This window comes from Pelophylax lessonae (genome assembly GCF_965119305.1).
Source record: "Pelophylax lessonae genome assembly, chromosome: 3".
Lineage (NCBI taxonomy): Eukaryota > Metazoa > Chordata > Amphibia > Anura > Ranidae > Pelophylax > Pelophylax lessonae.
In genome coordinates, this window is record NC_138770.1 from 100,665,555 (window position 1) to 100,689,750 (window position 24,196).

At 41.1% G+C, this 24,196-nt stretch overlaps 1 protein-coding gene across 12 annotated transcripts in view; it reads left to right on the forward strand.

Moving 5' to 3' along the window:
- OTOF (otoferlin) overlaps positions 1–24,196 on the forward strand; it is a 588,950-nt gene that overhangs the window by 559,181 nt on the left and 5,573 nt on the right. For 5 of the 12 annotated variants that reach the window (XM_082249401.1, XM_082249404.1, XM_082249405.1 and 2 more), the window contains 7 exons: positions 649–791; positions 951–1,039; positions 6,353–6,451; positions 12,719–12,960; positions 13,782–13,960; positions 17,972–18,072; positions 23,789–23,984. In XM_082249401.1, coding sequence (XP_082105527.1) covers positions 649–791; positions 951–1,039; positions 6,353–6,451; positions 12,719–12,960; positions 13,782–13,960; positions 17,972–18,072; positions 23,789–23,969 — 1,034 coding nt within the window. In that variant the 3' untranslated portion in view covers positions 23,970–23,984. Of the gene's footprint in view, positions 1–648; positions 792–950; positions 1,040–6,352; positions 6,452–6,662; positions 6,762–12,718; positions 12,961–13,781; positions 13,961–17,971; positions 18,073–23,788; positions 24,025–24,196 lie in introns of all 12 variants that reach the window. The other 7 variants (XM_082249402.1, XM_082249406.1, XM_082249407.1 and 4 more) reach the window with 4 other exon arrangements.

Here is a 24,196-nt window from a genome sequence, read left to right on the forward strand (position 1 = left end):
AAGCTCTGTTTGTGAGAAAAAAAGGACGTAAAATTTGTTTGAGTACAGCATGGCATGACCGCGCAATTGTCAGTTAAATTCGCGCAGTGCCATCTTAAAAGAATTGGCCTGGTCATTGAGCAGCAAAATCTTCCGGGGCTAAAGTGGTTAAAGTTCATGTGAGTGTAAAGGCAGGCATCCCAATACTTTTAGTAATATAGTGTATGTCAACTAAATACATTGTCTGATCATCTTCTGGGCTTCGGCTCTAAGACAAGTGTCATAAAGACGTAGTTGTGTGGTAGAGTTTACACAATGTTCTTGTGAAAAATGTATTACTTAGTTAAATTGTACTAATAGTCTCTCTACTGAAGACTACCCAAACCTTGAGTTCAAAAGAGAATATGTTATGGATTTATGGGTACCTACAGTTTCATTGTTGAGCTGTTTATCTGTTGGTACATTTAATGTGACAATATTATAACAGTGCCAATGAAACACCTAAAAGCGGAATTAATTGTGTTCCAATGAGAAAGATCCTGCCAGTAGACTACCATTTCCTCAAATTGCCCTTCAAAAAATGAGTTTGTTTAATTCACTATTGTTTCTCTTGGAAGGAGAACTCATTGTATTACCCTTTGGGATCCTCTAACAATATTGTACCTGCAGGTCAGAAGAAACAAACAGATGAACATTTGGCCCTTTCAGTTCTTCAGCACTGGGAGGAGATCCCGCGAGTTGGCTGCAGGTTGATTCCGGAACATGTAGAGACGCGACCCCTGTTAAATCCAGACAAGCCAGGAATTGAACAGGTAATATAAAAGCAAAGGTTCTTAATCTGCAAAATGTGCACCAGTTCACATACTTAATGACATCAGCTATTTTGTTCAATGAAGACATTTTTGGCCAAAAAAATATAATGATTTAGCTGCAGTATGAGGTGCTCCTAAAGCAAGGTTTATTTCTTTCAGGGTCGTATAGAAATGTGGGTAGATATGTTCCCCATGGACATGCCAGCTCCAGGTCCTGCCATTGATATCTCTCCAAGGAAACCAAAAAGGTACAAGAAAACCCTTTTCTATGTGATAATAATGTTCTCCATTTCAAAATCTGACCTTATATCAATCTATCTATATGTCAATCTATATCAATTGAATCAAGCTATATTTAAGACAATGCTTGTTGTCGAAAGTCCAGTGCTGGACACACATTTTTCAATTAGTGATCAATAGTTAATTTCATTCCTTGTGATAACACCATATTTAATGATGATGTCCCACTTACTGCTGAATTATTAAAAAGGAGTTCTTTGGGGATAAGTGATTAGCATGGTAATCTTACAGGAATGTGCCCTTTGGGTCTGATTCCACATTAGTTAAAATTAATAAACATGTCATACTTACCTGCTCTGTGCAGTGGTTTTGCACAGAGCTGCCCAGATCCTCCTCTTCTTGGGTCCCTTGCCGGTGCTCCTAGCCCCTCCCTCTTTCTGTGTGCCCCCATAGCATGCAGCTTGCTATTGGGGCACCCGAGCCGAGCTGCTGCTCTGTGTGTCTATTCAGACATGGAGCCGCGGTTCAGCCCCGCCCCTTCTTACTCCTTCTTGGCTCACTGACTTTGATAGCAGTGGGAGCCAATGGCGCCTGCTACTGTGTCTCAGCCATTCAGGAGGGAGAGTCCTGGACAGTCAAGTCTCTTGTGCAACATCACTGGATCGAGATGGGGCTCAGGCAGTGGTGTATCATCAATGGGTGCAGAGTGCTCACTAAACATGGGCCCTGAGGGGGGGGCCCACTTTGACCCACACTGCACCCATGGATGATAGTATCTGGGTGACAGTGGGGGATGATCGGTGCAGCGGGGGGGGGGGGAACAGTTGCAAGCACTGATCTCCTTGTATAGCTTTTAATGAAGCAGCTGACATCCGCTTCTCCTCCTCTCCCTCATGCAGCTGTCAGCTGAAAAGCCATACAGGCAGATTGGTGCTTGCAACTGTCCCCACAGCTGCACCGGTCATACCCCACTGCCCCCCCATGTCTTCCTCCACTGCCCCCCCCCCCCCCCCCCGCAGCTGGCTTCACTCCTCTCCTCTACCGCCATTTGCTGTGGGGGATCTGTCAGGATGAAGACCGGAGGAACATGTCATTTAACGGCCCCTTCCTTTTCTCAAGTGGCTCCTGTGTCCTTTAACTGAGAATAGTAAACTGAAAAAAAATTGAACTGTAAAAAAATGCAAAACAAATTAAATTGTAAATAAATAAATAAAAACAAAAAACTACTGACACCGGCCACTGCCCTGCCAACACAGTCCACTAAAGCCCCCCCCCCCTCAAATCACTGTGGAAAACATAATACAAGAATGAATTGTAAAAAAAAATAAAAATAATAAAAATAATTTGAACACTGTTCATTGCTTTACTGACACCGTCCACTGCCCTACTGACACCATCCTACAAATACTACCCACCGCTGTACTCTCCATACTCCTTACCTGCACATTCTACCCACTGCAATACACTCTGCACTCCTCTCCTGCACATACTACCCGCCACCATACACTCTATATTCCTCTTCTGCACATACTACCCACCGCCATACACTCCGCTCTCCTCTCCTGGACATACTACCCACATACTACCTGCCACCATACACTGTATATTCCTCTTCTGCACATACTACTGTACCCACCGCCATACACTCCGCACTCCTCTCCTGCACATACTACTCGCCCCCACTCTATATTCCTCTTCTGCACATACTACCCACCGCCATACACTCTATATTCCTCTTCTGCACATACTACCCACCGCCATACACTTCGCACTCCTCTCCTGCACATACTACCCGCCACCATACACTCTATATTCCTCTTCTGCACATACTACCCACGGCCATACACCCTGCACTCCTCTCCTGCACATACTACCCGCCACCATACACTCTAAATTCCTCTTCTGCACTTACTACTCACTGCCATACTACCCGCCACCATACACTTGATATTCCTCCTCTGCACATACTACCCACCGCCATACACTTCGCACTCCTCTACTGCACATACTACCCGCCACCATACACTCTATATTCCTCTTCTGCACATACTACTCACTGCCATACACTCTGCACTCCTCTCCTGCCATACTACCCGCCACCATACACTGGATATTCCTCTTCTGCACATACTACCCACCGCCATTCACTTTGCACTGTACATTCTCTATTTAACATTGCCACATTCTGCACTATGTAAGTCATCTCAATCCCTATAAAACCACACCCCATTTAAGCCACGCCAATATTTAGCACAATTTATACCACGCCCGCATTTCACCATGCTGCACTGCACGCGCTGCATTTTTATTTTTTTACAATGCCCAGGGCCCACTTTTTATCTTGCACATGGACCCACTGATATCATGATTCCCCCTGCTCAGGTAAGTATTGGGGGGGCTGAGGGAGGCTGCTGCTCACAGAAGATTTTTTTTATCTTAATGCATAGAATGCATTAAGATAAACATTCTGCCTTTAGAACTACTTTAATTGAATCATGCTAGATAAGAATGGAAACCCTACTGGAGTGGCCTTGATGCAGGCATTCTATTTTGAAATTGTTTTCTAGTTGGGACATCTAGGAGACATGAGAAACACAGCTAGTCACCTAATAATAAGACCTGAAATATCTGTTTTGAGAGAAGGCTTAAGGGCTGCCATACACCTTTAACGGAATTGATTTGTTATGTTATTTATGTGAAATATATATGCAAATATCTGATTTATCCAAAACCTCTCCCTGCTACCAGGACCACATTGCCAAAAACAGTTTTGTTTTTAAGCTTCCATGTAAACCATGTACTGCACTTGTTGCTATCTTTGTAGGGAAACCTTGGGTGTCCTGAAAGGCACCTATAAATAAGATGTATTATTAATATTATTATTATTATTATTAATAATAATACTTTGCTTCATAAGTGTGTAAAAGCTGAACTGTAGCCATATACAGAAACCAAGGTCTTGCAGCTGTACCTGTGTTATCTTCTGGAGATGTTAAAGTAGAACTATAGGCAAAACTTTTGTTTTTCATTTTGGATAGAGTAAGGAAGGGTTATAACCCCTGTTGGATTTATTTTCACCACCGTTGTCCCATTGCAGGGATTTACCTTCACTTCCTATCCCATATCCAAACAGGAAATGAGAGGAAATTCCTGCAAATTAAGGGAATTCCTTGGGGACCCACCAGAACTAGTGTCCCTATTGGAAGATATCCCCACTATTACCTTTCTGGGGACAACCCAAAATTTGGGATTTTCTTTTGCTTTCACGTTCAATAATAATGGTAAACAGGAAAGATAGAGAAGTGAATCTCCTTATTTTCAGCACAGACAGCAATAACAACTGACAGGTGTTCTAATCCCTCTCCACTCTATCCAAAACTAACAAAAAAAGTTTTGCCTTTAGTTATACTTTAAGTCTTTACCTTTTGCTTGCTTCAATTTCTGTTGGAGAATTGAATACCCTTCAAATTGTACGACGGAAGAGCAGTAATACAAGTACAGGTCTGAAGGAGAGATTAAGGAAAACATGCTTTGCCCATGCTTTGGTCTATAAAGGTAATGTTGCTATGAAATAACAATGATGGCGTCTTGGTGGCTGATATGTGCTAACTCACAGGGGCTTCTGTACACAGTGGTCTCAGACATTCCTCAAATGCTGGCATGGGCTTCCAATAGGAAAAAAAGCAAGTGATTTCAAATACAATAACTAGTAATTTACAGGTAATACGTACATTTTACAAGGTACCTAGTCATTAGAAATACAAATACTGTATTGGGGTGGCTACAGATCAGCTTTAAGTATCCAAAAGCCAATAAAAATTCATTATTTAAGACGGTATCTGCATATTTTGTATTATGAGTACCCTGTATTAATGAGTGTTAAAGCTAGAGGAAGAATGATGCTATTCTAGGCAACCGGCAGGACAGCATGGGGTTGATTTACTAAAACTGAAGAGTGCAAAATCTAGTGCAGCTCTGCATAGAAACCAATCAGATTTCCAACTAGTTTTTTATTTGTCAAATGTTATTTGAACAAGCTGAAGTTAGAAGCTTATTGGCTACCATGCACAGCTGCACCAGATTTTGCACTCTCCAGTTTTACTAAATCAACCCCCATGTTCATATACTGGTACAGTGAGTGAGCCTTTCCCAAGAACCACTTTATGTCCGCTTAAGATTACACTGTATAACCTTGAAGGAGCATGATTACAATTCAACCCAGTATATCTTAATAAGGAGACCTTACACACAGTGTTCCATCTGTAGGAATTCATCATCATTTCTAAAGGATTTGCGTAAATGTATTTTCTCCTGTGTTCAGACACAAAACTTACCATTGTATTGTCTTAGTTTAAAAGTGTTTGAAAATATATCGCTCTGAACTCAACAAGCAATAGCTTGCCAGAACGTACCAGTTCCTCCAGTTGACAATTGTTATGGAACCCAACTATCCACTATTCTGGACAATAGGCATTATCTATTGAAATAATGACATCACTTGGACTTATGTCCATCAACTGGGTGGATTCAAGATTCCAAAATAAAGGATAGGATCTAGAACCTCCCAGTGTTCTAGATCCTACAATTCCCTGTGTTCTCAGCTCCTATGTGCCCACATCTTTGGGCATTAGAAACACTAATATAACTGTATTAGGGAGGCTACAGATCAGCTTTAAATTTTTAAATGACATTTAAAATGAATTATTTAGGAAGTGGCCTTGTATGTTTTGCATTATGAATTAACCTTGTATTGATGGGTACTAAAGCTACAGGAAGAACACTGCTCTTATAGGCAACTGGCATGACATCATGTTTGGATGATGGTACACTGGTTAAGGGTTTGCAATGAACCACTTACCCTCCTTCAGGGATTTACAGTACAAGCCATCATATCTTATTAAGGAAAACCCTCATTGTACCAGTGTCTAATAGAACAGTGTTCTATCTATAGGAGTTTAACCACATTTCCAAAAGTTTTACTGAAGTCTATTTTCTGTTTTGTTTAGACAGAAATATTGATATTGTATTATTTGAGTATAACTTTAGTTTAATCATTTTGATATCACTCTGAACTCGCCAAGTAATATCCTGGCAGATAAACCAGTTCCTCCAGTTGACAATCATTATAGAACTTAACTATCTACTTTGCTGGAAAATAGGCATTGCCTCTTGAAATAATGACATCTCTTGGACTTCTGTCCATCAACTGGGTGGATTCAAGATTCCAGAACAAAAGGGATAATCTAGAACCTCCAAACAATTCCCCGTGTTCTCAGTCCCTATGTGCCCACATCTCACTTGTCTCACTATCTCCTTGCCAGATACGAGCTTAGAGTGATAATTTGGAATACCGATGAGGTAATCCTGGAAGATGATGATTACTTCACAGGAGAAAAGTCTAGTGACATTTTTGTCAGGGGGTACGTACCAGTGAAAAAAGGTTGACTTTGTGTTGTGTGTGGGCTTCTGTGTACACTTGTGGCGCACACACCAGTTCCCATGCTGCCTTTGTTGCCGGTTTTACGCTTTTGTGTTGTGTGTGAATAACAGAATTTTGCTTTTTTTTGCTCCCTTTTTTTTGTTTGATTTCTTTGTCTACCTCGTGTTTATCGTCGCACTCTTGAAAACTAGTTTTGAACTACGTGTTATAATTTGGAACACTGATGAAGTGATTCTAGAAGATGATGCTTTCATGACAGGAGAGAAGATGTCAGACATCTATGTCAAGGGGTAATGATGCACGGCCCGGACCCTTCTAACACCCACACCCTACCCTACCCCACCATCCCTTCTAACCTGCCTAACCCTCTTCCCTGGGCGCAGCAATTGTGCATATCCCCTGTCACTCATCACTGCTTGTGTCACTGCACTGAACTGCACTGGTCTGCTACACCCTTTTGCTTGCTCGCTCCCATCTCTAGCTGGTCTTTGGGTTGCAATGTGGTGGATCTATTGGGTTTTTTGATGCCATGAAAATACTCTTCAGTTTTTGAGGTCTTTAAATTGATTTATGTTTCACCAATTTATTATGTTTGAAGGAAAATTACTGGACGCTTCCAGGGTTATAACTCAAATTGTCACCACCTTTCGCAGGCTAATGTGACCTGATTTAAATTGAATTCCTTGCTTTGACTGCTATAAATTGGAAACTTCATCATTTCAAAATTTTCTGTACCAAAACAATTAAACATAAGTCCATATAAAAAATTAACTGATGATAAAGATACAACTTTCCTAGGTGATCCATTGGCCTAGCTTTTTTGCAAGGACAGATCGCATGCTGTTGATCTGTGTCAGCAATTAAGATAAGATTTAGATAATCACAGATAAGTATACCATCCTTTTACACTTCTCAGTACTGTCAATGTTTTAATCACCTCTAAAAGTTCATAATATTCCTTACCAGAAAAAAATATTTTAAAAAATTTGTTGAAGGGAACATCAGTGAAGAAGTTGGCATTAATTCCAAATGCTTTACTCGTTGTAAATTAAACCTTCCAGAAAAGCTTTAAAAGTGAGTTAGAGAAATACATTGTAGAACAAAAAAATAATTGATGTAATAAACTATAATATGTAATGAATTACATCATTCTTATTCTAATTTGAGTAACTTTATATACATTGGATCTAGCTTAGGTACACCAGCAAAATTAGCCACAAGTAAAAATAAATTCTCAATAATTCTGATATAAATACATAACTTGCACCCAAGCTCACTTACTTTGATTTAGAAATATAGGGTTAAAAAAAACCTCTCGCAGTCCCATGTTTACTAGCAGAAATATTTAAAGGTACTGTTATGTTTTGAACTTAGCATAAAAAGTTACGTTGTTTAGGACCCAATATCTTAAATTCTACTTAATATAGGGTAAAATGTTTTAAACCAAATTGTTTTCTAATCCCAACTCCTGGTGTCCTGATGTCCACCCTCAGCACTGGAGAGGTCTTTCTCGCCCTGGTTCCACCACACAATCCCACTAGCTAGCGATGCCTCCAGGAGTGGGTGTGTCTGCATACAGTGTGATTCATGTGTTTTCACCAAGGTTTACAATAAGAGGGCTTTTATTTGCACAGTATGAAATTGTTTTTGCATTGTGTTCCCAGATTCCAGGTAAGTGCCTTTCACACCTCCTTGTTTCTGAGAGGGTCCATAAATGTAGCTGCTGATCATGCTCAGCAAAAACAGCCATATTTCGGGAATGCAAACCATGAACTAACCAAGATCTAGAGCAAACACCATGGTTGTATACTGGATTGATAATTAGAACACGTAAAATCACATTAATGTGTGGACTGTTCTGTGGGTTGGTCCCATAATTATTAAATTAAGCCAGATCATTGGGAGGCAGTGACATTTCTATATTTTATGTAGAGGTACACTTCAGTCAAAATTAAAAATGTAAATGAATCTTCATTTGCCCATGCAGGGCAAAGGAAAGGGCCACGTAATTCCCTCTCTCCATCAAGATGAACAAATATTTCCTCACTCCATATAGTCACTTGGAGTGATGTGAAACACCTGCCACTTCTGGTGTCTTGTGATTGGCACATCGCTGTCACATGGAATGTGAAAAATAATCCATAAGCCTGTGTCACCTCTGACAAATGAGTTTGGAGATTACACAAAACTTTCTTTTACCTGTCTGATGGGTGAGTATATCTTGCTGGGGAGGGCTGAAGAGTTCATGTGACTCTTATCCTTTGCCTTGCATGTACATATTAAGGGGTCACTTTTAAATAGAACTATGGCCTCCCATTAAAGGTGAAGTACAGCCAAAACTTGTTTGGCTGTGCTCCTCCTGTGGATCACAGGAGTGCAGTTCATTCTGTACTCCTCTGACCCATTTTCAGCAGACAGCAGGCTGAAGCCTGCTGTTGGCTGACGTCACAGAGCCAGTTCATGTGACCAAATGGTCGAAATCCGCCCACAAGCCTGGCACGGTACCTGACTTAGTGTCTGGGGGGGGGGGGGGGGCAGAGCAGAGAGCCCATGACTGACAGTCACCAGCGATCTGCTCAGAGAGCTCTGAAAACCAAACGATCGGTGGTGTTTGATCACTCGGTTCTCAGCCTTAGAGCTGGCAAGAGACAGATGCTGCATCCACCTAAGTAAGTATAATTCTACAAAAAAAATATTCCTATACTTATCTTTTAATAATATGTGCCACATCACTTAATAATTATTTAATTTGCACTTGCAGTTTTCTTTTATTCCCCATAAAAAGTCCCACAAATTCCAGTTTAAGCCTGCTAGTGAAGCCCACCTAATACATATTTTTTAAACTGAGTGGCAATGATGCTGCACTGCTCTTGAATTCAGAGCAGAGTTGCCACTCTCATGTAGTCTGTGCCTGCTTGCCTTGTGGCCATCTGCATTGTCACTGCTGATTCATAAGCCTGAGGATTGTCAGTTAACACCTGGCCACAACTAGCCCTGCCCACTAATTTCTTGATTGACAGCACTGGCTCATTGCATTGCGAAAAACCCTCCCAGTGTGAGCTGCAGTATCTGGGAGGGGAAGCGTGTGAGACACAAATGATGGAGGATTTGACACAGTCAGGAAAGGTAAAGGAAGTTTCGAGTTTTGAGGCTTATGTATCACACAGTAACTACATTTGGGACATTTTAAGATTCTCCAAAAAACAATGGCTGCTTCCCTAATGTCTATGCAACATATAGATGTTTACAACTCCTTTTGGACCTTCCAGTAACAAGGAGGTTATCTGCAGAGGGAAAGCTGTCTGTGAAGGTGAAGATGATGCATCAACGGAGTATACTGCATGCCACATTTCCTTTCATTTTCCTTCATTCATGTCTACACTAATATCTGTTAACAAAATATCTATATGCATAGCTCCATACTTCCTTCCTGTGTGGGGCATGTGGGTTTATGTCTGTGTGCATTTTCTGCTGTGTATGTTTAGCATGTAAATGTTATGCTGCTCAAGAATGTAATTTTAATGCAATGTTAATGTAACGTTAATATGTACATTATTGCTTATGTCAGAAAAAAAACTATTACAGGAGTTTTGTTACTCAAAGGGTCAGTCCACTCTAAACTGATCAGTTGACTTCCGAATTTGGATATTTTACCAATCAAGTACTGTCCTTGACAGTTCATGAACTAAGCCTCCACCTGCAACCATTTTAGGTCCAAAGACCAATCTTAAGGAGCAGGTTTAAACTTCCTCTCCTCTGTAGGCCAACCCTTGTACCCCAGTTAACTGACTAGTCTGATTATACGAACAAGCTAGGATGTCATAGCCACGCAAGGTACACAAATCCTGGGGGCAGCAAGGCTAGAAGGGGCAGTTTACCTACTCATCAGCACACCTAAAACTGAAGATTATAGGACTAGAGCAAACTAATAATGTTCTCTCATAAGTGTATCGACCTAGAGCAGGTAAAACATAGATAAGTGTAAAAAAAAGTATACTGTAAATTGTGCGGGGACAACAATGAAGACCCAGCTGTATCATTCCTGGCAGCAACACCACACTAGGCTATGGCCTACGTTGGCTCTGCATAAATTGGGGCCTGCCTTTCTTCCTTCTGTGTATTCATTGTAAAGTATCTAGAAATGTCAGAAAGCCTTAACTGGATATGGAGCTGTGAAGTTAACTTTACAGATAATAAAAAGCCATTGGATGATATAACCTGTTAAGCTTTACTTCGTACCAACATTGTATTGGTGAATTAATGTTTGTAAGCCCTCAGAACTGTAGACCCTGTGGCTTTTTAAACTGTACATCTACAGGACTTCAGGAATAAATGTTACCTCCATAGCTGGCTTTGTGGGGTCACCATCCTTCTGATACATAATAGTAATGTATCGAGGAGAGTGAGACTTACCCCAACCCTTGTAAAGGTTGCAGTAGGAACATTGAATTGGGAACTCAATTTTAGTCTTATGACAACCAGAATTTTAAAGCTGAACTCCAGGAAACCTGTGGAATTGCAAGGGTTAACTGCTCATTCAGGTTTAGGCAGCAAAGAAAAAAAAAATGTCTTACTCGATCCTCCACTCCCCTGCACTGCTAGACCAGTCCCTGCAGTGTATTTTTCCCCACACTCCAGCATTCTAAAGGCAGTCATAGATGATTTGATTTTCTTGTGGTTGCAGGAAAGTGTCGATCAGTGTCCCTCCTGCAGTGCTATCTTCCCGCGGGGGGGGGGGGGGGGGGGGGTGTGTGTGTGCCACCCCGGCTTGGGGAACTCACAATGATTATTTATAGCAATAGCAATGCCCCTCTGACGATGATCTCATGAAAAATAAAACAGGCTGGTTGTACCCAAGTTGATCAATCGATTGACCTGGGTACAATCAGCCTATCTATATATGGTTTGAATCTCAGGCTGGTCTCTGCTGAACTGGCCGAGATTTGAACCGTCTATGGCTGGCTTAAAATCTTGATGTCTTTGGACATGGTGGGGTCGAGGAACATTCCACAGGTGAGCATAGGGGAGCTGGAGCATAGGGGAGCACCATCTGTTGGTGGAGCAGAGGATTAGGTAAGTAAACTGCTTTTACACACCCTAAAATGATGCCTGGTACTTACTGTATGTTTTTTTACAGGAGCATGTGAGGAGCTTGCCATATTAATTATGTGATATTAGCACAGCGATCTAACTATGTGATGTTAGCATAGTGATCTCCCCACTGTGCTACTGTGCTCTGATGGGGGGGGTCCCCCTGCACCAGCACACATTGGTCAGCACTCACAGCCATTGGCTGTAAGTGTTGATTGGATGCGATCAGCTGCTGGTTTTCAAGTATGCCCGTTTAACAGGAGCTGGATTTTAGGCTGGCTTCTGTTGGACATGCTGTTGTACACACTGGCTGAATGCCGGCAGGTTTCTGTTCAACCAAGTAATATTCAGCCCATGTGTACCAGTCTTAAAGGAACAGTTAACCCACCCTTGCAGTACAGGTGCAACCCCATCCCATTGCAAGGGGAATTTTCTTGAGTTGGCCTTTAAAAAAAACTTTCAATATACCAACTTCTCTTTAGAACGGTAATATGTTTTGGCTGGACTGACTCTTTAATAGGCAGAATGATTTTGTAGTATTGAATGTAGCTTCAAAAGTTGGGCAATATATAGCTTTAGACAAAGTTTAGGCATATAGAGGTCTTTGTTGGTCTGAAGGTAAGTGCCATATTAAGAGTTGAGCTCTGCTGTTTAGATTTCCTAGGCAGAGCAAACAACTAACTAGATTAAATGCACTATTTTTTTAAATAATGACAGTTTCCTAGTTCTATGTGTGATGTAGAGATATCTACATTTTATGCTTAGAAATATACTAGAAAGTGTTGTTCATTCTGATGTGGATTTTCAGAACCCATTTTTGGACTATGCTGGACCTCATATGACAAATACCTAGATAATGTTGGCATGCATGTAGTCATCATACGGCCGGATTTTTCATCCAACACAATCTGAGCAGATACTGAATGGGCAAGACAGTTGTTTGTCCCCCATGACCATGCCAAGTACTTACAAGTTAAGCCTAACACAACCCTGCCTGCCAGTATATGGAGGTAGTGACCTGTATAAAAGTCTCCTTACACAAGTTCTAGTAAGTAACCCCCACTCTCCCCAGTATTAGAGCATGCCATTACAGTTAATGATCCTTAGCATTTGTATGTAAGTATGTCTTCTGACTGTCTCTGGATGGGACATGTAGGTGGCTGAAGGGACAACAGGAGGACAAGCAAGACACAGACGTACACTATCACTCTCTTACTGGTGAGGGCAACTTCAACTGGAGGTTCATCTTTCCATTTGATTATCTGGTAGCCGAGGAGAAGATTGTCATCTCCAAAAAGGAGTCTATGTTCTCCTGGGATGAGACAGAGTACAAGATTCCAGCACGACTTACTATGCAGGTCTGGGATGCCGACCACTTCTCTGCTGATGACTTCCTAGGTATGACTGTATATTACATAATGTGAACTGTACTGATGGTGTATAACTGTGTATATTGTACTGAACATTGACCATGTAGTGCCTACTATCCATATGAGTCAGCCCTCTTAAAACTGATGATACTTTTGTGGCAAGCTAATGGAGGTTTGGGGATACCTTTGGCGAAAATGTGTGCCAAAGGTGCATAATTGAGCCATTACAAGGAGATCTTACATTTTCTATTGCTAGTTAATATATTTTACTATTGAAACAATGTAGGAAAATACCTTCCCTACTGTAGTAATTAGGGGAGGTTTTGGGGGATACCTTTGGTGAAAATGTGTGCCAAAGGTGCATAATTAAGCCATTACAAGGAGATCTTAGAGCCGGTCCACACTAGCGCGACTTGTCAGGCGACTTGTCAGCTTGACAAGTCGCGCTCCCTCACGGTCCATTGACTGCTACAGGACCCGTTCTAAAAGGAGCGACACAAGTCGCTTCAACTTAGAAAAAGGGTCCTGTACTACTTCGGGGCGACCTCGGAGCGACTTGCATAGACTTCCATGATGTGAAATCCCTGCAAGTCGCTCCAAAGTCGTGGTGCATGGTAATGCATAAGTCGCCCCCGAAGTAGTAAGGAGTCGTGTCGCCTTAGTGTGAACCGACTCTTACATTTTCTATTGCTAGTATATTTTACTATTGAAACAATGTAGGAAAAGACCCTCCCTACAGAAGTAATTAGGAGAGATTTGGGGGTAACTTTGGGTCATGCCTATGCAAATCTTTAAAGGTTGTTTCAGTTTGTAGCATGTTATTGCATTAGTCATATTTCCCTCCTACAGGCGCCATCGAGTTAGACTTGAACCGTTTCCCTCGAGGAGCAAAGACTGCGAAACAATGCTCCATAGACATGGTGGCACCTGAGGTGGATTTGCCAATGGTCTCTATCTTCAAACAGAAGAGGGTGAAAGGATGGTGGCCATTCGTTGCCAGAAATGAAAATGATGAACTTGAACTCACTGTAAGATGCCAAATGTTTTCTCCTATAAAATATATGCAGCTGTTTTTAAAATTTGATCCAGGATGCGTGGTTTTTTTAATTGCGTTTTCCAATAAAATATAGCTTTTCTAATGTCCTTACTGCAAATTTAAAAGTGGTGACACAATCAAGAAAATGTTTAACGTAAGAGCCGTTTTATAAAAGGGTATAAATAAGCATTTTTTTGTTAGCTTTGATGGAACAGTTAGACAATTTTGTCAAGTTTTTATAGCTGACTGTGTCCACATCCCTAATTGGTATGGGTGACCATTGTTGTCACTAAGACAGAAAGGGATGGACATTTCAAAAATTTTCAGTTGTCAATAAAGTGAAACTCCACCAATGGGGATACCTTATCCAATGACAGCTCCCTTTGATGGGAATTCCATTAACTTTGGAGAGATTTCTTCTCTTTTCCTGATGCCCCATACACACATGCAGATTATCTGCAGACTTTTGTCTGCAGACTTACCTTTTCTATGTAGTGCAAGGGCCTGCCGGATTGCATACAAATTGAAAGTGTTTAGGTTTGACCTCATATTATATGGTTTTGGTAAGTCTGCAGACAAAAGTCTGCAAATAATCTGCACGTGTGTATGGGGCATTAGTTTCATCTTCAGAATAGGAATTTAAAGGTAATCTCCCCAGTGGGAATAGACAGCAAAAATAATTTAACAAAGGTTTAAACCTCCCTGTTGTATCCAAATACTACAAAAAAAATGATTAGAGTATAAGAAAAGGCAACGCTTTTTTTTTTGTTTGTTTCTTGGTGGAGAGGGATTAGAACACTTGTCAGCTTTTTATTGCTGTCTATTTCCCCGTTAGGGAGATTCACCCTCTCCATTTGTCCTTTTTAACATTATGAAAGGCAAAAAAAACTTCCACATTTTGGGTTGTTACCAGAACAGGGATAGAAAGAAAATCATTTTAGAGGAATTTCCTCTCATTTCCTGTTTTGGATATGGGAAGGAAGTGTGAGGAACTTTCCCACAATATGACACAGATAGAACAACAACTGACAGGGGATGTAACCCTACCTTACTCTATGCAACATAAGAAGGCCAAAATGTTTTTAACAAATAAAGTCTTTCTGGATCACTTTTATTCCCTATTCTATATAAAACTGAGAAAAAAAGGACTGGCATTACATACACTTCTAGCGTGGGAATTTTATAGATAGGCAACTCCTATCCTAATATTGGTCAGTGGTTCCAAATAACACCCAGCATCTTTCCAAATAACTGTTGTGTTTTTATAAGGTGTATTTCAGGTTTTTTTTTTTTATAAACGTGCTTGCATATTTGTAACATTAATATTACAATTGCAAGCAGTACATAGGTGAGCTAGTTTCTTATCAGGGTCTAAGAAATATGAATACGTGGCAGAAGACCCCATAATAAAATGTGCCGCTCCAAACAACCATGTTTCTACTCTGGGTAACCCCATCCAATATAAGATTTAAGGGGGCCAAACACAACTGAGCATGCAATAAAGGATGACGCTGCACACTTGCATTAGGCCCAATGTGAATAAGTAAAGACTGGCTTGGGCCAGCCTCCCCCTATGTCATGCCCCTCTAAAGCGATTCACCCTCCCATGGGCCTAATACATCTATCAGTCCCTCCCCTCATGCCAGGGTACTAGGTGTAATCCTAGACTCATCCTTTCAGCCCCAAATCCAATCACTGTCAAAAGGTTGTAGACTTCACTTCCAAAACATTTTTAAAATGTGCCCCTTTTTACATTCAATTATTGAGACAGTGACACTATAATCTTAGAAAGTAAAGTTTCTATACAGAGTAATAAAGGTTCTAATAACACTTTAGCATGTCTGGCAATTCCAGTGGAAACTCTACAAAAAAAAAAGAGATGGCTGCTAGAAGTTCTGAGGAATGAGAAAAGGGGAGAGGCAGAAAAAAAAGAGGAAGAGAGAAAAGAAGTAATGGTAGGGTAAAGAGAATCCCCAAAACATAGGCAGAACTAGGTCGGAGATGTAGATATATATTAGGAGAGGAGAAGCTTGGAGTCCGTATGGCACCTGAATTCAAAGACAGGGGTACGTGTATATATGACGCACAAAATTCAAACCAAGTACTTCCATCATTAAAAATGCTAGCAATTTTTTTAATTTATCATAATCAATGATATTTTGTGTTTAAATCATCCAAAAGATCCTGAGGGTGTCTTTCATGCCCCTGCTATAGTCATTTTCGCCGCCACTAGAATAAAGTAAATCAGGCGTTTCAATGGATGTGGCCACTCTGGAGGCAAGATGAATTTGCCCCTTTTTAACTAAAGAAAGCACCAAACTATTCACTCACTCCCTTGTTATCTCTCGCCTTGACTATTGCAACTCCCATCTCTTAGGCCTACCTCTACTTTAGTCAATCATGAATGTTTCTGCCAGACTCATCTATCTTACCAACCACTCAGTGTCTGCTACCCCTCTCTGCCAATCTCTCCATTGGCTTCCGATTGCCCAGGAAATTTAAATAAAAATTCTAACAACAGTATTCAAAGCCATTCACAACTCTGTCCCCAGGTACATCACCAATCTTATCCCCGAATCCCTCTCCACTCCTCCCAAGACCTCTTGCTCTTTAGCTCTCTTGTCTCCTCCTCCCATTCTCTGGAATTCTCTGCCTCAATCTGTCTGTCTATTTCTTACTCTGGATACCTTTAGGCGATCCCTGCAAACTCATTTCTATATGAAAGTCTATCCAGCCTCCACCTACCAACTAAACGTTTAATTTATCCCTCACCGTTATTACTTTTTGTACCACTTGCCCTATCCTGTTAGATTGTAAGCTCTTTTAAGCAGGGCCATATTAACCCTACTGTATTGTATTGTATTGTATCTGTATTGTGTCCCTTAATTTTGTAAAGCGCTGCGCAAACTGTTGGCGTTATAGAAATGCCGTATAACAATAAAAAGGTAGGAGTGACTGTGTGTCTCAGGGTTATATGCATCATTAACTGCCAGATGCAATGAAGCACATCTGGGCAAGGAACAAAGAAAGAAACCTCTCAAGACACCGCATCAAAGTGTAAATACATATGCAGTGCTTGAGATGTTAGATTAAGATTAAAGGCTTAAAAGCATCACTAAGAGCTTAAAAGAGACGCTAGATTTAGACCATGAAACGAGAGGGATGATAAAAAAAAATTTGCAGCTGAAACATTAAAATAGAATAAGATAGAATAAGAAATACTAAAAAACCCAGACCCAAAAATCATCTTTATTGGTATAATATTTAAAAAATAAAACAAATAAAAAAAAATATGGAAACCAGAAAATAATGCAAAATTAATCAAATAAATGGAAAAATGGATAGAATGGATAAAGGACTCAAAGAGGGAGGCTATAGAAATATCTATATCATACCAAGGATGTTTGCTGCAGTAAACAAGGCAAACAAAATAAAATACATGTATATACTGTATTTTCTGGCGTATAAGACTACTTTTGAACCTCAAAAAAATCCCCCAAAAATGGGGGGTCATCTTATACGCCAAGTATAATATCTCCAAGGTAACCTAAGTATAAGTATTACCGGTAGATGAAAATTAGGGGGGTCGTCTTATACGCTGGAAAATACGGGTATATAGAGTTTAAAATTTATTTCAGACTTTAAGGACTTAATCATTTTGTCTTTATCCTTATATAAAAGAGAAAAACACTCACTTTTCATTTGCACATAACAACTCAGGCCGTAGTAATAACAACCTAATGCCTTAAAGCTGAACTCCAGCCTTTATCAAGTATTTATTGCTTTCTGTGTCCCCATTGGAGAGTTTTCCCCTCTCTTCCTGATTTTTAGTAGACATTTTTAGTAGAGTAAGGTAGGATTACAATGTCTGACAATGTTTTTTTGCTGAGCTCTATTTCTTTATACGGTTATCACAGAATCATCTTTTCCATTCTATCCAGTACTAAAAAATGTCTGGCTCTAGGCTTTAGTTAATACCATTACCCACTATTTTTTTTCTCAGGGTAAAGTGGAAGCAGAGCTCCACCTACTAACAGCTGAAGAGGCAGAGAAATCACCGGCAGGTCTCGGACGCAATGAGCCGGATCCTCTGGAAAAACCAAAGTAAGTGAGATAAGTAGAAAATTCTTGTGGGTAACAATTCTCTTTTAATTCTGAGGAGCCTCCTGTCATGCTGATCCACACTGTGACATGGGTAAAAGATATCGCTCTGACACAGGGAACGTTTGACATCCCGTGCAAAGCGGAAGCTACCGAATCCCACTCTGCAACAATCAACCGAGTAATATACAGTATAATAAAAGTGCGGGAAGTAGTCACTGTTCAGAAATATCTTTAAAGTGGACTTTAACTCAAAAACGAAAGATCAGCTGTATACTTCCTGTTATGTGAGTGTGCCTAAGCACTCCTGTACCACATCTACATAGCTGTATATGTATATACTGTATACACTATATCACCAAACGTATTGGGACACCTGGCTTTACACGTACATGAACTTTAATGGAGTCTTAGTCCGTAGGGTTCAATATTGAGTTGGCCCACCGTTTGCAGCTATAACAGCTTCAACTCTTCTGGGAAGGCTGTCCACAAGGTTTAGGAGTGAGTCTATGGGAATGTTTGACCATTCTTCCAGAAGCACATTTGTGAGGTCAGGCAATGATATTGGAAAGAAGACCTGGCTCGCAGTCTCTGCTCTAATTCATCCCAAAGGTGTTCTATCGGGTTGAGGTCAGGACTCAAGTTCCTGCACCCCAGACTTGCTCAACCATGTCTTTATGGACCTTGTTTAGTGCACTGGTCCATATTATTTGGTGGAGGGGGGGATTATGACCCCTTAGTTCCAGTGAAAGGATCTCTTAGGGGGTCAGCATACCAAGACATTTTGGACAATTTCATGCTCCCAACTTTGTGGGAACAGTTTGGGGGATGGCCCCTTACTGTTCAAACATGACTGCACACCAGTGCACAAAGAAAGGTCCATAAAGACTTAGATGAGCCAGTTTGGGGTGGAGGATCTTGACTGGCCTGCACTGAGTCCTGACCTTATCGGATAGAACACCTTTGGGATAAATTAAAACGCAGACTGCCAGCCAGGCCTTCTCTCGAACATCAGTGCCTGACCTCACAAATGCACTTCTGGAAGAATGGTCAAACATTCCCATAGACACACTCCTAAACCTTGTGGACAGCCTTCCCAGAAGAGTTGAAGCTCTTATAGCTGCAAAGGGTGGGCCAACTCAATATTGAACCCTACGGACTAAGACTGGGATGCTATTAAAGTTCATGTGCATGTAAAGGCAGGCATCCCAATACTTTATAACATAGTGTATGTATACCAGACAATAAACTGTCCTCTTAGGGCCTTTCTGAAACTAGCTTCACTTTTTACTAGGGACCAGACTTCAAGCCTGACTAAGCATCTCCTAACAAATGACTCAATGGCCTTTGGTGTTGCTTGGGCTTAAAGAAAGCCTGTTGTCAGACCATTCATTTGAACAAAATCTTCCCATAAGATTATATGTGTATGTGACATATTTTAGGCATGTTATTTACCTGTAAAATCCTCCCTTGTAAAGACATCCAAAAGCCTTGAGACTGCTGCATGCATGGCATGGACCCTAATGTCAGGCTGCCACATATATGTGCTTACTGCACCCTCCCAGCACACATCACCCACCGTCATAGGCTTCAAGAGAGTTTGCCACAAAATTAATGAACTTTGAGTAAGATTTGTGATGAGTAGCGATGGGCCAAACACCCCCTGTTCAGTTTTCAGCAGAACTCCTGAACAGGGGAAATGTTTCAACATAAATGGTAAACCCCATTGAAGTCTATAGGAGCCGAACAGGAAAAATCAAAAGTGCCCATTTTGAAGGCTTATATGCAAGTAATTAGCCATAAAAGGAGTATGGGGGTCTGGGTACTGCCCTGGACATATATCAATAACGTCAGAATTACTATAATTTTGACACTTTTTATGTGAATTGGTAGGACTACAGGTAGAGGTACAATGTACCCGATACTCATTCGCATGGGGGGGGGGGGCAGGATCTGGGAGCCCCCTTGTTAAAGGGGGCTTTCAGATTCCGGTAAGTACCCTCCCGCAGACCCCGACAACCATAGCCCAAGATTGTTTGGAAGAGGCTGTTGTCCCCATGGTGCTTTGGGGTGGGGGGAGCAGAGCCCCAACCTGCCCAAAAGCACCCACTCCCGATGTTAAGGGCATGTGACCTGGTATGGTTTAGGGGGGGGGGGGCGCTTGCTCATCACTTCCCCTTTCCTGACCTGCTGGGCTGCATGCTCTGCATAAGGGTCTGGTATGGATTTTTGGGGGGACCTCACGCCATTTTTTTTTTACCACCACTTTTTTTTCTTTATTGTTCAACTGTCAGCGGGGAAAATCATTGACAGCTGATAGCTCATTGGTTGTTAAGGACGCATCGGCCAGCCCCCCAGCTCTGCTCCTTAACAAACAGCTTACACTGCGCCCTGATTGGGCAAAGCTTTGCCCAATCAGGGCGCAGAATGCACTGTGCAGCGCTCAGTGCTCAATGCAGCGCTCAGTGCATTGCAGGGTGTTCGTCAGGGCGAACACCCTGCAAATTCGGCTGGTCGGAGAACAGTTGAACAGGCAAATGTTCGGTTCAAACTCATACTCGGCCGAACCATTCGCCCATCCCTAGTGATGAGCGAATATGCCTTGGTTTAGTTCCAGAACATTTGCAAAACGGTTTTAGAACTGAACCAAGGCAGATTTGCCCATCACTATAGGCCAGCACTTAGAATCAGAGACTATACAATGACCAACACTTGGCCTAGACTCTACAATTCATGGACAGCTGGCAACTATACTATGAATATAATGTGTCTTAGAGTTCACTGTGTTTTGGCAGACATCTTCTTATTACCTTGTCTAAGGGAACCAGTTACATCATTGGTGTTGTTATAATAATCATATAATAAAAAAATTAGTAAGGATGTCAGGTAGACTTTAAAGTGAAATTGTGGCCAGTCTATGGACCTTAAGGTGTTTACATATTCTTAAAGTGTATGTCCAGTCAAAACTCTTTTTTTTTCTTAGTTTTGATCAGAGTGGAGAAGGGTTAGCACTCTTATGAGGTTTGTACTGCTATCCTGATCTCTTCTCACAGGGTCTCTCAAACTAATGTTTCAACATCAACACAGACAGAACAAAGCATTCTTACTCAGTAATGGGTAAAGGGTCAGGTGCAGGGAGACCACAGGTAATACTGGTGACAAGTACTTTACTTTAGCTCTTCTTAACCACTTGCCAAGTGCATAACCTACATATATGGCGGCATAGCAGCTCTTCTGCGCTGGATCATGCACCTAGTACGTGATCAGCGCTTCCAGGTAGGGGGTGCGTGTGCCCCTGCCCACCCAGCTGTGCTGTGATTCATTACAGCAAAAGCTGATCAGCAGGTCCCATCAAATGATTGACTGTTGGGACCTGCTGATCGGCTCAGTTATTCAGGGACTGAGCTCTGGGATGGTAAACATCACAGAGCTCTGTAAAGTGACAGGCGATCTTGTTGTTTGTTCATTCCCTGCTAAGAAGGGGAAAAACTAACAAGATCCCTTAGTAAAATCAGCACACAGTACACACATTAACACTTTCTAGGCACACAGTTAACCCTTTGATTTCACCAGATGTTAACTCCTTCCTACCCAGTGTCATTAGTACAGTGTCAGTGCATATTATTAGCACTGATCACTGTATTATGTGTGATGTCAGTGGCAGTCAGTTCCCATTTAATGTTAGATTACCCACCGCATCTTCACAGCCCTGCTAGAAGTCACTAATCTAGTATACCGTATATATGCAATGTTATTAAGAAAGTGCCGCCTCCCCTTCCTTGGTATTCGGTACCCTACGTAGAGCTGCCTTAAATTTAACTGGGAACCTAAATAATTATTAACCACTTAAGCCCCGGAAGATTTTACCCCCTTCCTGACCAGGGCCTATGTTGCGATTCGGCACTGCGTGACTTTAACAGACACTTGCGCAGTCGTGCAACGCTGTACCCAAATGAAATTGACGTCCTTTTTTCCCACAAACAGAGCTTTCTTTTGGTGGTATTTGATCACCTGTGCAATATTTTGATCATGCGCTAAAAACAAAAAAATAGCAACAATTTTGCAAAAATAACAATATTTTTCACATTTTTTATATGAAATTCCCCCCAAAAAATGTAAAAATCAAAATTTTTTAACATTTTAGGCCAATTTGTTTTGTGCTACATATGTTTGGTAAAAAAAATGGCAAAAAGCGTATTTTGATTGGTTTGCGCAAAAGTTATTGCATTTACTAACTACGGGAAATATTTTTGTCATTTTTATTGTTTTTTTTTTTTTTTGAACGAGTAATGGCGGTGATCTGCGTTTTTTTTTTGCGGGACTGCGACATAGTGGCGGACAGATCGAACTCTTGACTGACATTTTTGACACTTTTGGGGGTACCAGTGACATTACTACAGTAATCAGTGCTATACATATGCACTGTTACTGTAAAAATGACACTGGCAGGGAAGGGGTTAACTTTATTTGAGAAGGAGGGGTGAAGTGTGTCCCTAGGGGCGTGCTTCTAACTGTGATTGGATGTGGCTGTGTGTGTAACAGCAGAGATCAACGGTCCTACATAGCAGGACCGTATGATTTGTGCTGTTACACAGGGGAGAATGACTTTCTCCCGGTGTAACCGACGATCGCTAGTGACCGGCGGACAATGGGTCCGCCGGTCACTCGTGCGGGGGGGGGGGGGGGGGTCGGTGAGGGAGCGGGAGCGCGCCTCCAGCGGCGCACGCTTGCTCCCTAGAGCCTCACAGGCTAGCGATGTAGACCTACGTCGCTTTGCCTGTGAGGGGCTGACTGCCGACGTAAATCGTCGTTAGGCAGTCGGCAAGTGGTTAAGGATGGTTGTTGAGGCGCTACTACTAACTAGTGCTGCAAATGATAGGCACACTATCACATTAATTAATTATTAGTTTAGTGTCTGGTAGTAACCTTGTGCTTTTAGGATTGACAATAGAAAATATCTTGAAAAAATGTTATCCATCACTTTTAAATGTTATAAATATAAAGTACATGTGAATTTTCCCAAGTTAAAGTGCAATCTTAGCAAATAATTATAAATATGGATCGTGAATATATAAATAAATATAACGTGCACACGTGAACAAGTGGAACATATATAATTATATAAATAACTTAATTAAATACATTAATTTAGAAAGTGCATAAGTGAACTAGTGACAACAGATATTAGTGTGATAAAGTCTTCTTGCACAACAATGTGCTACTTAAGTTAAAGTTATGTGCTCATGATCACTTTTTTATAATAATATAAAAAGTCCAACAGTTGATAGATAGTTCATAAAATCCCATCCAAAACGGTAACCTAGAAATTATTATATGATTTTACATTTGACCATAGATACACTTTGAGCCATAAAAAGGATATTAATGAATCTACAGGCCCATAGCACAGATGTACAAATTGCTCTGGTCCATAGGCGGTGTACAGGCGTGTGAGCTGATGTGGTTAAGAATATGTAAACCGCCATTGTGTCCTTTGCCTGGCCATAGTAAACTTTAACTTTACACTCAACCCACAATATAATTTTTGTGAAAATACAAAAAAAGGTCTAATTGTAGCTTTTAGCTCCTCTGGCAGAAGCGTCTCATGCATGCTAACATTCTCATTCCCACATGTAACCCTAGGTTGACTTTCTCATTCTTCTCCTCCCTTTATTTTTGGGCTGCCTGTTTTCTGATTTCCTCCTCCTCCCTTCACCAGCCGGCCAGACACGAGCTTCCTTTGGTTTCTCAACCCCCTGAAGTCTATCCGCTACTTTATCTGGCATACTTACCGCTGGCTGATTCTGAAAATCCTCATCCTCATCCTCCTTCTTCTTATGGTGGGCCTGTTCCTTTACTCTATGCCTGGATACCTAGTGAAGAAGATCCTCGGAGCTTGAGGAGGGTCTGCCATGGTACTGTCCTCTCCTATTTCACTGTCATTCTCTAAATCAGGTTTCCACCATTTTTTTTTTCACTTTCACAGTGATAAAGATCAAAGCTGAACTCCAGGCAGATATGAAAGACAAAAAATTATGAAACTTTGTGTTCATAAATTCATCAATAGTTTTTTTTTTTTAATACAAGCATTGCAAATACCTGAATTAGACTTGTTCTCGCTATACAG